General features: G+C 44.5%; 1 protein-coding gene and 1 long non-coding RNA gene across 3 annotated transcripts in view; one reads left to right on the top strand and one right to left on the bottom strand.

The window, feature by feature from the left end:
* The window catches only part of FGF12 (fibroblast growth factor 12), a 390802-nt gene that overhangs the window by 133394 nt on the left and 239571 nt on the right, over positions 1–17837 (top strand). The window contains exon 1 of one of the 2 annotated variants that reach the window (XM_072618869.1): positions 14368–17167. The exons of the other annotated variant lie outside the window; for it this stretch is intronic. Within the exon in view, the coding sequence (XP_072474970.1) occupies positions 16969–17167 (199 nt within the window). The 5' untranslated portion in view covers positions 14368–16968. Of the gene's footprint in view, positions 1–14367; positions 17168–17837 lie in introns of those variants that run through there. 2 annotated transcript variants of the gene reach the window in all.
* LOC140511857 (uncharacterized) lies at positions 4795–7452 on the bottom strand. Its single transcript, XR_011969688.1, has 2 exons — positions 7304–7452; positions 4795–7017 (listed from the first exon to the last, which is right to left on the bottom strand). It is a non-coding gene; the product is annotated as an uncharacterized lncRNA (long non-coding RNA).

Genomic DNA, 17837 nt, shown 5'->3' with positions numbered 1-17837 from the left:
CATACTTCAATTAGACTTTGCTATTGAAAAAGTGGGTCTTTTCAGTAAGAAAAGATGATAAGGAGAGGGAGGGAGAGGGAGGCAGGCAGAGAGAAAGAGACAGAGATAGGTAGACAGGGAAAGAGAGACAGCCTTCTACAATTTGCTGCTTCTAGAAAACCTTCACCTTTCAAAACAATGATCTTCAAAAAAAATGAAAGAAAAATATCTACTACATAGAACCTCACTTGAGGGGCAGAATGGTACAATACAAAGACCTCTTACTTGGAAGTCAGGATTTTGAGTTCAAATCCTCCATCTGACACATAACCTGTCTGACCATGGACACTTAACCCCACTGCACCTTAGTTTGCTCCTCTGTCAAAGGAGAAGAGCATATTAGGTGACTTCTGAGGTTATAATTAGTAGACTTAAGCAGGATTTTATTTGGATTTTCTTTTGTCAAGTCTAGCTAAGTTTGAGCTCTCCTGGTTTCATTAAAAACAACATACTTTTCAATAAATGACACTATTTGAATTTTCACAATAAAAATGGCCTGTACTTCCAATACCAAGCATGGTTTTCCTAATGGGGTGGCCACAGTGGCCAGACCAATGCAGCATCTCCTAAGTATAGCTCCCAGGTCTGCAGGCTCTACAGTGGCTGACTTCTGGAAGCCTGTTCTGGGCCTGTTGCATGTGTTTGCCCTTCGTTGCCAAAGAAGACAATGCTGTTAGAGAAATGATGACATGACTTGCACTTGACTTTGTTTTCAGTGAGGGAGGGCTGTGCAGGTCACCAGCCTCACTTCTCCAGAGACATCTGGATCCAGTGACCCGATATTCATCAGAATGACTGGAGATGACCCAGGACTAGGCAACTGCAGTTAAGTGACTTGCCCAAGGTCATACAATTAGTGAGTGTCAAGTGTCTGAGGTGAGATTTGATCTCAGATCCTCCTAACTCCTGCACTGGTGCTCTATCTACTGCAGCACCTAGCTGTCTGGGCATGCTATTTAACACCTGAAACCTGATTTAGCTTGTCTTTCCTGGATATTTGGAAGATACAGTTTATTTAAGGCAGTTACTCCAAGTAACAAGTAGTATACACAATGTAACTATTTCTTCAGCCAACAAATGTTTCTTGAATTTCTCTATCTCTGCAAAAGCCAGAGCTCATTCCTGTGGAGATTTCTAAGAGAATGTCTCAGAAACCTCAAGAAACCTCAGGTCTCTCAAAGCTTCAAAACTTGAAGCTCATACAAGCTGTCTCAATCAGAGATCTTGAAAACTTGTCCAGCTGGCAAGCAATATTTTGTGAGTGACTGGAGCCTTCAGAATGAATGGTATTGACCAAAACACAAGCAATGCTTTTAATCGGAGAAGTTGAATGACTTCATTAGCGTTCTCACTAAAACATTTTGATTGCCCAAGTGAGCGGAACTGCCTATATAGGAGAAAAAAAACCTGGGTTGAAATGGGAATGCAGAAAATGTGATCTTTGGCAAAATCTCCTCACTCTCTGGAGGGTCACTTCTTTTGACATAAAGACCCTGGGTTCAGTTTGATGACAGAAGAAGTAAGCATGAAAGGGAAAACCAATAACTTTTAACCCTGAGTGTGAGAGGGAGGAAAAGAGGGCGAGACAGAGACAGAGAGACAGGTAGAAAGGCAAAGAGAGACAGTTTTCTGCAGTGTGCTTTTTCTAGATCATCTCCCCCACCTCTGGAGTATGTTGTGCTCCAAATGAGCCACAGTTGTTCCAGAGGACAAAAACTTGTCAGATACTGATAAAGAGATATGCATCAATCGTTATACATGTATTAATAGAATTAGGTAATAGATACTACCCAACATTTATCAGCAGCCTCTGAACACACTGCATAACACCGCAATTCTGAATGCATATGTGTGGTCCTCTGAAGAAGCTGGGTATGATGGCACACATCTGTGATCTTAGCCACTTAGAGGCTAAGTTCATGAATGTGGAATTGTAGTGGACTAAGCTAATTAGGGGTCCACACTACATTTGACGTTGTTATGGTGAATTGGTTTCATCAATTTGCCTACAGAGAAATACTGTCCCAGGTCAGAAATAAAACAGGTGAAAAATAACAGATCAGAAATAAAAACAACTTAAACTTCTGTGCCCAAGAGATATGATTTGGGCCCATGAGGAACTCCTACTCCTCCATTCTGAGTGTTGTATAGAGTCCTAGTCTAAAGAAGAAAAAAGGTATTTGCGCTCATACACATCTCCACATAACAATGGATATGTTGTCATTGGTCAGTATTGTGAAGATGGGACTGAGGTAACCACCACATTCTTTCTGGGCAGATCAGAAGATCAGTGCAGAAACATGCAAGTCCACAGTGTTGTACAATGTTTATTTTTAATAGGGGTTGGCCAACCTTGGCAAGGAATTGAATCTGGTCTTCTGGATGCTTTCATAGGATCTGCAAGGTAAGAATGGTGTTGAAAAATGTAAGAGTCTGAGGTTGGCCAACCTCTGACCTATAGTAAAAGGAGTCATTCGATGGTAGTCACTCAATGGAAGTCTTAGCTCGTAAAAGCTTAATATATTTGCTAACATGGCAAAAGAAGAATGTTGAGATTAGTGTTGGAGACCAGATAGACAGGAGATAGATTATTCAGTGGAGAGATTCTGAATAGGCTTTGGAAGAAGGTGGTTAAATTTATACAATAAATATTTATTATCTGCTAACTATGAGGGGGCTATCCTTTCAAGCGAAAGAGTAAAACAGAAACTAAAACCAACTCTTTCCTTTAATGTGTTTATATTCTAGTGAACAACATGACATTTACATGGAGCTTTGAGCATGAGAGTGACATATTATATCTTTATTTAGGAAGATTGCATTGTCAGCTGTATAGAGGATGGACAAGAGAAAGGAGATTGGAGGAGGCTATTGCATTAGTTCAGATCAGTGGCTAAAATGGTGACTGTTGAAGGGTAGAGATGGAGATTGGACATGAGAGACTGGGTAGTTAGAATTAGCTAGACTTGGCAACTGATAGCACAGGGGAGGGTGAAAATAAAAGAGATGACTCTGAGGTTGTGAACCTAAGTAGCTAGAAAGATAAGATGTCCTCAATAGAAACAGAGAGCTTTAGAGAAGGTGTAAATTCTGTTGATGTATAAAAATGGACTGGAACCATTATCAACCGGATCCTATGGGACCACAAAGGGCTGAAAACTCAGTGAGAAAACCAATGGCTACATTCTCTGCACAGACACAGATAAAACAACAAAAGAGAAATCTGATTGTTTAGTGTTGATGTTTTCCTCATACTCTGTAATGATAGATACAAAAATTTTGGGAATCTTAAAGCACCATGTAAATGTCATTGATGATTGACAGTTGGGGTATGAATGAGCTAATGACATTGTGGCTGTTGCTGATCCATGACTATAGAAATGGTATATAGGCACACACACACACACACACACTCACACACACTCACATACTCACACACACATACACACACTCACACACATACATACACACATACATGCATACACATACACACACACTCACACACACATACACAGACACACACACTCACACACACACTCAGATACACACACATACACACACTCTTACACATATACATATATACTCACACACACACATACATACACATTCGCATGCACACACTCACAGACACAGACACACACTCACACACACAGATACAGACACACACACACACATACACACACATTTTTTTTTTCAAGGAGTCCATTTTGTACCAATCTGACCATGATTAGGCTGAGATGAATCTCATTTTAGTTGGCTTACTAGGTTGTCTAATGTCAGCTCCAGCTCTTCCTTCTTACATGTATCTTTTTCACTTTCCTAGAGACGTTCAGATAAGCTATATTCATAATGCAAGCACATGTATAGCTATCCCTTTAGTAACAGGAAGCATCACTCCCCACAGGTTTTTCAGAATTTCTGGAATTCTGATCCAGGATTATGGTAGATTGAACCTTCTTGCTGTCTGATGGATTGTTCTTTGAGTAGGTCATAAGTAAGCAAGGGCATCTTAATCTTCAGTTGAGTTAGTCACCTTTGGAAAGTCTTTGTGAGCAGAGGCAGAGCTTAAAACAAATTCCTCATCGGTCTTTTTCAGGGATGCTCTTTTCCACCTCTGTTCCCCAAAATCTTTTTGAGAGATACCTTTGGAAATTGTTCCTGTTCTCTCTTTTTATAGCTCCCCAGGAACTGCAAATTTTCTTAAATAGTAGTTGCACCTATGAGTTAGCTTTTTAATCCTAGAAATTCTTTTCTCTTTGACTGCTCTAGTTAAACTGGCTGTACTAGCACTTTTTCAGATTGGAACTGAAAGTTTCCCCACCATTACCTGCAGGGTCAAAGTACCATGCACACAAGAATTAAGTGTGTGTCCATATGAGGCCCATATTTCACATGAAAGCATAGAATTGGATTCCATGTAGCTGTTTCTCTCCTCCTTACTGGACCAAATGAATCTGAGATGAAATCCTATAGTTCTGCTTAAGCTGCTTTTTCTGTCTTTAAAAGTTAGGTTTTTTTCATAAATGTAGATTGAACTCTTTTAGAGATTCTTAGGTGAAAGTTGGTATATGGGAATGTTGTAACGTTTGCTATTTTGTATGTACATTTGTACATATGTATTTATATATATTCATAAAGTTATGCTTCATACATTCATTTCAAAGTTTCCACTTACTGTTATCACCATCATCTTCCCCAAACGCAGGAGAGGGTTTGAGGTACGTCGTCATACTGATAATATAAAGGATCCTTACAAAAGATTGAGATGTTTAATGGCCACTGCACATTCATCATCTGATACAGGCTTTCTGGAGAAGAAACGCAGATATGGGCCCTATCTGGGCAATTCCAAGCTCAAGTGCGGAATAAGAAGAAAGCCCTAGCACAAGGGAAGTTGCTAATAACTCCCAAAGATGGTGAAAATTGGACATAAAGAATAAGCTTGTCAAACTACTTCAAGTTCAGTCTGGTCACCTTTAGCAGTTCATGTTCCTGACTTGGAGGGACAGACTCCACGTTCTTTTGACCACCCTTCAGAGGTTATTTCCTTTTCTCATGCCATTCTCTTTTCTCTCAGTGTATGTAGTGGTGCAGTAGAAATAAAGAGCTCTAAGCAGGACCCTGGAAAATTCAGACTGAGCTGAGCAGACAAGTGTGTGCAATATCCACCACTATTCCTGTACACGAAGGATAAAACAAAACAGAAGGTATAATTAAATGCCCTGGGGACTGAGCTATGGAAAACTTATCTCACATGCACAGAGATAGGAAACATCCTTGATGGCAACATGGTGTAGGGCCAAATACCAAGACAGCTGCGTTGGCTTCAAATCTCAGCTCTCCCAGGTAGTAGCTGAGGGACACAGATCAAGTCATTTTTCTCTGGAGAGCAGTTCCTGTATCAGTACCATGGAGAAATTAGATGAGAGGATCTCTAAGCTCCCATTGGTTTTTAACATGCTACAGTTCTAAAAAGCTTCTAAATCAGAAGCCCTCAATTTGGCTCTGTTCTTCCAATTAGGGTCTCAAAGACCCAGCTTCTTTATTTGGAAAAAAAAAGAGGATGCTTGTATAATCTTTGTTTGATGATCCTTCTCTCCTTTGATCTCTCTTTGCGTCTCTCTTGTGTACTTCATCTTGTACTACTTTGTATAATGATATCTCCACCTAGCAAAGCTAAAGTTCATCAAAGGCAAGAATCAGTCTCAATTATCTCTGTGGGATGTGATAGGGAGCTTGGTCTTTAAAGACACTGAGTGACTAGCAGATAGAGAGGCGGCTTCAGGGCCTTAAAGATTTGGGTTCAAGTCATGCCCTTGATCCATCCTGGCTATGTGACCCTAAGCTAGTCACTTAACCTACACAGCTTCAGTTAACTTTCTGAGGCCAGAAAGTATAGAGCTAATCTCCACCGGGCAGAGGGGCGGCATGTGGGGCTACACTGGGAACACATTCACCTGAAAGTTGACTCTAAACTGTCTGGAATCACAGATACTTGGTCAAGTTTTGCTGAATTGAAATGCATTTAAATGAAGGTTATTGCTTACTATTAAGCATCCTGGATAACAGATGTCAGACTGAATGCATATGTTAGAGAAATATAGTTTCTATTCAGTGTTTCTGTTTAAATAACCCCCAATACAGGCATTTCTTAAGTACCTATAGTGTTCTAGGGCCAGGAGTGGAGAACCTGTGGCATTGAGGCTACATGAGGCTCTCTAGGTCCTCAAGCGTAGCCCTTTGATTGAATTCATACTTCAAAGAGCAAATCCTCTTAATAAAAGTATTTGTTCATTAAATTTGGGTTCGGTTAAAAGGCTACACCCAAGGACTTAGAGGGTCACATGTGGCCTTGAGGCCTCAGATTCCCCTCCCCTATTAGGCACTGTCAAAACAAAAACAAAAATAAAAATAAAGGTTCTTACCCACCAGGAACTTAAAGATAATATGTTCATACTTAATGAACATATGTAACAAATTCTATATCTACCTGTCTGTCTGATTTATATTTGTCACTCTCTTAGACCTATGATTTGATTGTCATAGGGAACTCTTGTTGAAGAAATGTTTATACCAGTCTCAGATAGTACAGGCTCCCCCACTTAGAAGCATCGAGAGCTGTATAGAGAATGAGAGGCTTAGTGACTTGTCCAGGATCACAGGAATCAGTAATATGAGTCTTGAAATAAGGTGCTTCCTGACTAAAAGGCCAGTTGTCCATTCATCGTACCATACTGCCTCTCTGAAAGGAAACCTCCTTTCCCTTCACTGCTGAAGACCTTACAAGTGGATTTTTAAAATAAATCGTGAGCAGCTGGGGGAAGGTAAAGAACAGGGAGAGGAAAGAATCCTCTTTGGGGGGATTTGTCCTCTGATGACAGTCTGGTCTTCAACCTGTTTTCTTACTGGCTCCATTTCTTATATCTCTTGGTTTTAATTCTCTCCAGAAGAATGGCTTGTTGTCTTTTATCTCCATACCTGTGGCGGAAGAATTTTTTCTTATTATTTCTGCACTAGCATTTCCTATCCCCAAAAAGAGCAAGATCATCTACTCCATTTGTTCATCTTTACCCTTTTAATTTGCACTCCTCACCCCTCTACTTTGAATATGATAATAATTTTTATATCATTTATTTAGCAAATTAAAGTTTTCAAAGCATTATACATGTATATGTAATCTCATGTAATCCTCATCCAGACTCTGTGGGCATGTATTCATTTCACAAATGAGAAAATTCCGAGTGAGAGATCCTAAGGGACTTACCTTGGGTCACATAGGTTGCGTCTAACACAAGATTCCAGTCTTTTTGACGTCAAATAACTTTGTGAAGTCATTGTACCCACAATGGGAGTGAGCTACCGATCGTGGAACATTGTACCGAATCCAGATCTTAATATCATTCAGCATTATGTTTGTCCTGAAAAGATATCAAACTATTAACTTTTATCTGTTCCTAACGTAGACGTTTATGTGCATATGTATTACTAGTAGGCAACAAGTGGAGCAACTCAAATCCTCTTTACATTTCTTAAGGTTAATCCTTCACTTTAAGGTGGAACAATAGTCCCTATGCTGAGTAGTAATTGAAAAGGCACATAAATGCCCCACAGATTTGGTTCAAAAGAATCATATTTTGTAGCAAGCATCTACCTATGATGAATCAACAATATACTTTTTTTCTTTTCCAGATTATATCCTGTTTTGGGGTCTTTAATTATTATATTTTATGTTACACTTAAAGATTAAACCCCAAATTTTAAAAATTGACAATTTGCCCTTTAGTTTAACAATAGTATTTGCAAACTGAGGGACTCAGATTTTAATTTCAGTTTTTCCACTGCCTTTATGACCTGAGGGAAGCCAATTGACTTCTCAGCATTTGGTGTCCCATTATAACAACGAGGATAATGACCATGCCTTATCAATCATACCAAAAAGATTGGCAATTAGACACCATAATCATACCTTCCTAAGTTTTGATCTAGAGCCTTTGCCCTGAGTAACTCAAAATGCTTTCCCTCATCTTCCATGTTCTCACAGCAATCTTGAGCAAGAGGAAGTGGTTTAAATTTGTACAAGTTAGCATTTTTCTGAACAAACTGACGTGAAAGTCCAATTCATTCCAACGAACAATCTCGAGCACTGTCTTAAGAGTTGTGCTAGATGGGGGAGGGGGTCACAAACAGAAAACATCATACTCCTTTTCCTTCAGAAGTTTATTTTCTGTTAGGGGTACATCGGGGTATGTGACATGTACACTGATTAGTATAAAACGTTGTAAGGAGTAATGAGTCCAGTAATAAGCAAGGGACTTAGCCAAAGTATTCTAGGAAATGTTCAGGGGAAAATGATATTTTTTGACTTTTGTGATCAAATATTTAGAAAAAAACTGTTTTCCCCCCAAAATACCAGTTTCCTTGGTTTAAATAGCTTATTGGAAAGTTGACTTAAATTAATGCCTCATTTATAAATACCATTTTATGTGATCTCTACTGATCATATTTGGAGTAGGGACAGGGACACTTTTCAATAAAATCCATATTTGATATTTACACAGTATTTTCAAGTTCACAAAAACTCTTTATACATATTACCACATTGGATTCTCACAATAATCCTTGGGAGATAAGTCTTATAGTTAAATTGTCCTCTTTTTATAGATGAGAAAACTGAGATGAGACTTTAATGTCTGATGAGATTTTAAGTGATTTTGCCCCTTGACTGAGTATCTGAGGCGGGATTGGAACTCAAGTTTCCTGAGTCCAAGTTCTACGTACTACTAGACCATACTTACAGTGAAAGCTTCTAGAGAACAAAAAGCAAACACTACAATGGGTTCCAATCCAAGACACCATGTCTCTATTTCTGGATGTCACTGAGATAAAAACCTAGCATGAGCTGTGGCTTGTGATGAATGTGAAGCTCAACAAAATGGCTTTTTTTCTTTTTAAGCTGGTTTGAGGGCAAGCTGAAGATTAAGGAAGGGAAACAACTGGTGCTCAATGGGAATAAGGCAATAACAACAGAGGCCAGCAAAGTCCAAACCACTCAACTCCTATTTTGCTTCCATGTTCACTATCCATGGGAATGATCTTCAGACTAAGAATGATAGAATAAAAATGTTTTGTATTCCTGGTTAACCAAGATAAGTGAGGGGATAGAAGGAGAGGATAAGGCTGTCTTGAGTGAGGTTGTCCGATAAACTACATTCCCATTACATTGAGAGAACTTGTATGTGAGCAGGGAACTCCAGTTAATGGATTTGGAAGGGACCTTAGAGGTCATGTAGCCTCAGCCCCCACCCCCTTATCTTTTAGAGCAGAAAACTAGTTTCCCCTAAGTAGGAAGTGTTTGAAGCACAATTTGAACCCATCACTCTATGGATCTCTACATTATCATCATTTGAAAAAAGTGGAATAACTTGTCAAAGATGATTGAGTTAGTGACAGCCAGAATTTGAGAGTGGGTCTTCCAACCCCAGATTCAATACCCTTTGTATTCTAATGCATGGCCTTGATTTAGAATATTAAAGAAATTATGTAGAATGACATTAGGACCTAGCCTGGAGTCAGAAAAACTCATCTTTCTTAGTTCAGATCTGACCTCAGACTTTTACTAGCTGTGTGATCCTGGGCAAGCCATTCAACACTTGCTGCCTTGATTTCTTCCTCTATAAAATGAGGTGGAGAAGAAAATGGCAAACTACTCCAGTATCTTTGCCAAGGAAACCCAAGCAGGAACTTAAAGAGTCAGACATTACTGAAATGACTCAACAACATAGAGGCTCACTTTTCAACAATTTCAGCTGTCACAGTGGTCTTCCTCCCGAGGCACTAAACTAGCTACCCCTGGAGAACTTCAGGCAAAGATTGCTTGGCAGCCTTTTGGGGAAAGTGATAAAGATATTCTGCCTTTTAGGAGGAAGGAATTTATTAAGCTCCTACTTTGTACCGGGCATTTATTTCATTTGTATTACTTCATTTGATACTTACAGCCCTGGGAGGGAAGTGCTGTTATAATTCCACTTTACAGATGAGGAAACTGAGACACAACTTAGATGATTTACCCAGGTCAGATAGCAAGGAAATGTTCAAGGTATGACTTGAACTCAGGTCTTCCTGACTCTAGCCCTAACTTCTATCTAATGTGCTCTCTACCTGTCCAGAGCCTGCTAACCTCTTAAGACCTCACAGATGCTGAGGCTGTAACTCCTCACAACATCTTGTACCTGACTCATCTTCCTTAGCTTCAGAAGGAAGTTAATGATGGGATAAATAATCTAGAAGGATGAATAATTAACAGTAGAAAACCACTCTGAAAATCTACAGCTCCTGAAATTCTTAAATGAAACAGCTTATCTGATAGCATACAGGAAGCAACATATCCTGGTAATAGGGATTTTTGAGTTCGAGAAAATCCTACTCTTCTCAGTCAAAAGTGAAGGGTTTTGTTATCAGTAGAACTATGTGCATTTGGTAATCAGCAGAACCATGTACATTATCTGTTTTACATATCCAACTGATTTTGGCTTGTCAAAATGCAGAAGTGATTTTCAACATCTGCTCAAATAGCAATTTTTATCTGACCCCCCCTCCCCTTCCCCATTTTAAACCTTAAGATGTGTTCCATTGATTACCTGGTGATCCAAGGTCAACATTACCCCACAGGACTGAAAAAATAAAGTCAGCTCCATGAAGGATGAAAAAGTAAAGAATGTTTAAAGTGAATTTGATTCCTTAAGACAACAATAAGTCTATTGTGGGGCTAGAGGAAAATTGATCAGATTTTGAGGCAGCTGGTCAAAAGGAGAGCAATCTCAGCACTTCTCCGCCTCCAGAGAGTCATAGCCAGATTCTGTGAGAAAGTGTCTCCTTTTGCTTCCACTTGGCACAGAAGTGTTATATCGGAGGGGGATAGATAGTGCTAAGTACGGTCATTCCCTGAGTTCTTTTCTCAGTTCATTCCTCCCAAGTATCCTTTGCTACTGTTAACACTGGTTTTCCCATAAAAGTTGCCTAGTCTTTCTGCTCAGTTGGCCAGCTGTGAATTGGAAGAGAGGGCTCTGCTTTATCAAAGACAGGAGCCTCACCAATCCAGTCTGTTCTTGTGTTACTCCAAACTCAGGGATGAATTCTATTAGCCAAGTAAAATCACTTTCTTTGCTGAATTTGGACAAGTCTTTAATTGATAACATCCATATGGTGCTACCAGTTGGTTTTAAGCCCCCACTCATATGCACTGAAATGCATTGTGTCTCATTTGTGGCAAATATATATTTTAACAAAAACTATTGTCAGAACACTGTGGACCATTCCACTTCTCATTCAAGCAAATGAAGCTGGTGCAAGAGTATGGTCCATGAGCCATGGGGGTTTCTCCTCCATGTTTACCCTGGAATGCAATGAACCTGCCCTCGAAGGTCCCTGTTCTTAACTTGATCCCTTCTAAGCAGCTGCCAAACTGATTCTATAATTCCCTTACCCCAACTGCCAGCCCAAGACTCATCTGGCTCATATTTCCTAGACAGCCAAGTATGTACACAATTCCTAGCCTAAGCAGTCACACATGCAAAGTTCTTGGCTTTCCTTCGGTGCAAATCTACCCTTTTCCCCAGGCACACTCTTGCCTCTGCATGGGGACTGATGTTCTGTACCAGAATGACATCTCTTTGAGGGAGTGGGTTTGATTTATTGTTGTCCAAATGTCATCTCACTCCCCACCTAGAAGCTGTTGTCTGTGGCTATTTGGTCACTTAAAATCATGTCTGACTCTCTATAGCCTCATTGTGGGTTTTCTGGGCAAAGATGTTGGAGTAGTTTGCTATTTCCTTCTACAGCTCATTTTACAGATGAAGAAACTGAGGGAAACAGGGTTAAGTGACTTGCCCAGGGTAATACACCTATAATCTGGCACATGGCATTGGCTGCTTAATCAATGTTTATTGAATAATAGTTGTTGAATTCAGTTTTGCATTCCAATCATCCTTTGGATTTATTCTCAAAGAAACTATCTAGAGTCTATATGTGTGTGTGTATTATATATGTATTTCTAAAATCTCAGACTTGGATGGAGTTTTTGAAGGAGATAAGTGGTGCGGTGGACAGAGGGTTAGGTTTGGAGGTAAACAAACATTAGTTCAAATATTGACTCATATCCTTACTAACTGTGTGACCCTAGGCAAGTCAATTAATCTCCCTAAACCTCAGTTTTCTCTTCTGTAAACTGAAGGAGACAACCTTGATTGTCTGCAAGAACCTTTCCATTTTAAAATCTTTAGTACTATAAACTTTCCCCCCAACCTATAGCTCAAGAAGAGTATTATCTCCAATGCACATCCAGCATCCTCTTACAGATCTCTAGTATGGAGGAACTCAGCACTTCCCGAGGCACCCCATTTCACTGCACTGCTGTAATGTTAAGAAGCTGTGCCATATTGTAATGAGCTGCCACTTTCTTCTTGATCTTCTGCTCTTGACTCTAGTTCTGTCCACTGGATCCGGGCAGAGTCAGTCTAATCCGTCCTTCCACAGCAGCCTCTAAATGCTTGAAGAAAGCTCCTCTATGTGTTCCCTTCCTTTCCCCCAGCTCTCCTCAAAGCTAAACATTCTTTCATGTAATGATCCTCACATGACCTGGTCAGGCTCCTGAATGTATGTTCAAGCTTGTTAAAGTCCTTCATATGTAAGTGCCCAGAACTGAACACATCACTTGTGTACGTGCTCTGTTTGGCAGAGCATATCTCCCGACAGTTTAGCAAATGAGTCTGGATTCTCTGTTGCTGATGCCACTTAGCATCATGTCTCTGCTTGGTAAAGAGTGAGGAGAATAGATACGTGATAGATCTATTGTTTGCATTTACTGGGCAAGTGACCACCACTTGACACAGGAGACGTAGAGGATCACATCCTCATTCTAAAAGAAACCAGAATGTATACTCAGAAAATTACAGAACAATTCTAGGGACTTCAGAATGACTGTGTCAGGGCAGGTGATAAGGCAGCTGAGTTCTCCCATGCTTTGCCGATATCTCAGAATTCCAAGAGACCCTCAGACTTTATATATCAATGAGTTATAATCTAGTCTGATTGAAACCCAGTCTAGTCCATTGATACCTTACTCTTAGTATAAGGATTCCCCTTTCTCCCTTTCAACCCCAGAAATCAATCCTAGATTGACTCGTGGTTCTATTCTCTGATGTCAACAGCAAAGGGTAGAATCTATTTCGTTTTCATGTAACAGCCCTTCAAATAAATCTTGGAACTGGTTTTCACCATTTTTGTCAGCCTTCTCTGGGTATCTGGACTCCTCAACATCCTCCCCATATTGTGGTGCCCAGAACAACACACAGTACTTCAGATGCAGATTGACCAGCATAGAAAATAGAGAATGCCCTCTCATATTGGACACTCTCCTTTAAGTGGTTAAAGTTATTGTGGTTTATTTTCCTGAAAGTGTCAAACTTTTTCACAAATGACCTTGGGTGGGGTTAATACTTTAAACCCAACAGAGACACCCTGGGTCTTGGCTTTACATAAAGATAGAAGGCACTTTTAAGGTGATCCAATTCAATCCACTTCTTTTGCAGAGAGAGAAATGGTTTCTTCGATGAGAAAGGGATTTGCCCAGGATCATACACCTAGTGGATATCTCAGGAGAATTTGAATCTCTGTCTTTCTGGCCTCTAGTCATTGTTCTTTTCATTACACCAGGCTTACCTTAGTTGGCAGCTCTTGGTCAAGGGAATCTTCTGTAGGTTCTGGGAAGCCTCTGGGATTTGAATGACTCTTAGGAGGCTCTGACTCGCGGCCTTCACTTAGCTGTTTTGAGAAGGACTTGAGGTGGTGAACCCAGCAGGTGGTCTGAAGGCCATTCCCTGATGCCCAACTGCTTCCCAAATAGAGAAATCGTTAACTGAGCCAAACTTACCCAGGGTCCTTACTGTGTTTTTTCTCTCTCTCCCTTTCGCTAACACTCTTTAGCCACCGCTCCTCTGTGTAATCAACGTTTTGCACACAGTAGGTGTTTCATCTTGCAGTTGGGCATGTTGTTCTCCTCTCCCCTGCCCCTCTCCCCAGCTCACACACCCCTTCCGTGGCTGCCCAGGGCCCTTTTCTCCTCAGCAGGTCTTCGGCAAGAGATATTTTCTCTTCAATTCGGTAAAGGAGGGGACAGAGCACACTCGAACTGCAGTTCCCTAGCTCTGCCTCTGAGAATTTCTCATCCAAACCTCAATCACGTAGGATTGCGTAGAGAGAAGAGGAGAGACAGAAGACACAGAAAGAGAAGGGGGAGGGAGGGCGAGAAGGAGGGAAACACAGGCAGCCGCTGGGGCTGGGGGAGGGGGAGGAGGAAGACCAATGCCATCAGCCGGAGCCCAGGAAGAAAATGGGCCCAGCAGCCCACGCTTGCTCGCTGCCCAGCGGCTGTTGAGGGCTGGATTTTAACGCCCTCCTCCCAGCCCCCCTGTTCTTTTTCCCAGGCTGCAAGGCAGAAGTTCGGAAGGCTTTCCCTTTCTCCACTCCCCACCCCCTTCCCAGTCATTTGCCCCAGCGTGTCTTCTCTGCCTGGAGTTTCCTCTTCCAGACCTGAGCGAGCCCCAGCCAAAGTGAACAGAAGCCTGCAAGCCCAGTCTGAGCCGGAACCGGAGCCCGAGCCTGAGCCCGAATCTGAGCCAGATCTGCAGCGGGCACCCAGGGGTCTGTTGGGCCGACGGACCAGCCCTTCCCGGCCTCTGACTAAACGCTCGCGACGTAGCCCCTTGTGAGCTAGGCTCAGCCCTGAACTTGACCTCCCGCGCCCAGCCGGGGGCGCCGATGGATCCCCCGGAGCTTCCTCTCCGTCCGACGCGGGAATACCCCTTGCCCTGAGCCGCGCCAGCACCCAGCTGCTACTGGGCGGGCTTGGGGCGGTGTCGGCTGCGGGCGCTTACTGACGGCGGGGCACACTAGCTCCTGGGCAGCCGGTGCCTCTTGGGGAGCAAGCTCTCGCCAGTCTCCCGGGGCTCGGCTCTCCTCTGGGCTGACGCGAAGGGCCGGGTGGGCCGGACGATGATGTGGCTCTGTGCGCTCCCGGAGCTGCCTCGCCTGGCAGCCGCCGTCTCAGGCCAGCAGCCTCCGAAGGGCAGGATGATGTGTGCCCGCAGCGTGCCGGTGCTCCTAGCGTCCTCTCCAGCCGCCCCCTCCTCCTTTTCCTCTGCCTGCTTCAGCTGCTCCGGACGCGTGTTGTCTTTCTCCCAGGGCTGGGATGGGGACCGCAGAACTGTCTGAGCGTCCGCGGCCGCCTGCGTCTCGGATCTAATCCATCGGTCTCCTGGTTGGGCCGATTATTCTCTGTGTGGAAGCGGGGACGTCTTTCTGAACCCGGGGCGAAGGGTAGGCGCCGCGGGTGGGCCGGCAGGCCGGTAGGCGCGAAGCAGGGCCCTCGGGGCGATGCCTTGAACCCTTGGACTCTCCAGAGCCAGGGCCCTCCTGCTTCTGGGCCGGCTCATGGCAGGGAAGCCCCGCTAAAGCGGCCCAGGGAGGGCCTGGGCCGCGCTCAGCACCCCAGAGACACCCCCCCCCCCAATCCAAGGCTGAGCTACTCCGCTGGGGCTGGGGATCGGGGACCCTCCGCTGAGCCTCCCAGACGCTCATTTCCCGAAGGTATTCCCACTGTGCGGGTCTAATCCAGGAGCAGAAAGGGATTTCCCTCCTGCAGACTGGGCTCTCTATCCCCTCCTCCCCGCCTCTTGCCCTCACCGTGGGGGCGGGCGGGCGGTTCCCGGGGGCGCTAGGCTCCCGGGGATCTCCCTCCCCAAGCTCCCTCCCCTCCTTTTTCTTCCTTCTTCCCCCCTCTCTCTCTCCCTTTTTCCCTTGACTACACCGCTCTGGTGAATTGACGTTCCCACAGCTTCTGGCGCTCCTGGAGCTCGCCCCACAGCTGGTAACAGCTGCCAGGGCAACACCAAACCCGGTGAAGCACCAGAACCGGGGCCCCATTCCACCTTGCTCCGATTTGTGTCCCCTCCACTTTCCAGGTAGCCTTTGGCTTCCAGACGCAAGGCACTCATTTCCGTTTGGAACAAAACGTAAATCTAGCCGTCCACACAAGTACCACCGAGTTCGGGAGTGGTGGGAGATGTCGTTAGCACGGGCTGACCTGGGCTGAATGGCTCCTTTGGTCTTGCAGAGTCAGCCAACCAGCACTTAAGTGGCTGCCCGGCTTTTTCTCCTCAGCTTTGGTGGTTTCTTTTCTACAGGCCCTTAGCTTTTACTCACTTTTTAGCTTTTGTTGTTGTTAGCAGGGGGGCGAGTGCCCTCCCCACACTCACCGCTTTGTACACAGTTTTTACATCGAACTCTCACTTCCTCACCTTTGCTTCGGGGTCAGGGTGCAGCCAAGACCCTGAGGGCAGGAGTGTGAGGACTCGAGCCCGGAGCCACCTTCTTATTTGGGACAGGACCTCAGTGCACAGACACTCCAGAGCCGGGCCCGACTCCAGGCAAGCCTAGCTGAGCGCCTTGTTCAGCCTCACCTGGACAGCCGAGTCCCACGGCTCCAAGACCTCGGGGCCAACTTGGGGTGGGAGCGGGTGGGGGGTGACCTCGGCTTGCAGAAAGAACTACCTACCTTTTACTTTCTGCAGCGGCGCTCCGGGAAGTTTACACTCGGATTTACCTTCATTTTGTCTCCACCAACAAACAGTTCCTTCGTGGTCTCTTAATTACCCACGGATCAAGACTGACTTGGTCGGCTGCTGGGCGCCGGGTTTTCCCTACCGCAGCCAACACAGAGCTTCTTCATCACTGCCTCGCCTTTGCCTGATCGAGGCACTTTCGGGGTCCTCACTGACCTGCCTTGGATTAGGAGGGAAGGCTACCAGCCCTCCTTCCTCCCCCGACCCAGGAGCCCTCTGGGGCTGGAGCTGGGGCCCCGACGGCTGAGCCGCTATGGCTGCGGCCATCGCCAGCTCGCTGATCCGCCAGAAGCGCCAGGCTAGGGAATCGAACAGCGATCGGGTTTCGGCCTCCAAGCGCCGCTCCAGCCCCAGCAAGGATGGGCGCTCCCTTTGCGAGAGGCATGTCCTCGGGGTGTTCAGCAAGGTGCGTTTCTGCAGTGGCCGGAAGAGGCCAGTGAGGAGGAGACCAGGTCAGTGGCAGCAATTGAGATCCGCGGCGAGCTTCCTTCCCTCCCCCGACCCCTGGCAACCTCCTCTTTCTCACCACTTGGGTTCCCATGGAGCCCCTTCCCTCATCACCCCACCTAAGGTTCAGCAGGCACCAGCGATGAGGATGAGCCCCGGAGGCCTGGGCCGGGATGCTTCCTTCCCTCACCTTGCCCTAGGTTTCCTTTCCAAAACCCTCCACTAGCTGCTTCCCCTCCTTGCTTAGTTCCTCCTGGCTCTGTCCAACGTCCTGTCAGCTCAGCTCGGGATCTTCCTTTCCACACATTCTCCATCCTCGTTCCATGTGTCCCCTTTTCTGTAATCATCTTTCCACAGCCTTTGCTTTCTCTTGGGAGTTTGTCTCTAGCCTTCCCTCCTCCCTTCTTTTGTATTCGGGGGTTTGAAATCGGTAAGGAGGTGAAGTCGGCAGGCCAACGGTGGACGGCCTGGTGGGAAGTCAACTCTGGAGAGGCCAAGGCTAGGCTTTGTCTGCTCTGTCTCCAGCTTCTTGCCTTCCCTTTTCTTAACTTAAATGGCGTTAAATTCCATAATGGAGAATGGGGGAGAGGGTGTGATGGGACCAGCAAGAGCCGTATCAGCCCACTAGTGCTTATTTTAGGTGAAGATGTACATCACTTTCAAGGCGAGCCAGAG

This window comes from Notamacropus eugenii, chromosome 6 (genome assembly GCF_028372415.1).
Source record: "Notamacropus eugenii isolate mMacEug1 chromosome 6, mMacEug1.pri_v2, whole genome shotgun sequence".
NCBI classification, from domain to species: domain Eukaryota; kingdom Metazoa; phylum Chordata; class Mammalia; order Diprotodontia; family Macropodidae; genus Notamacropus; species Notamacropus eugenii.
The sequence above is the reverse complement of the archived record's forward strand: the minus strand, read 5'-3'. Positions and strand labels throughout refer to the sequence as shown.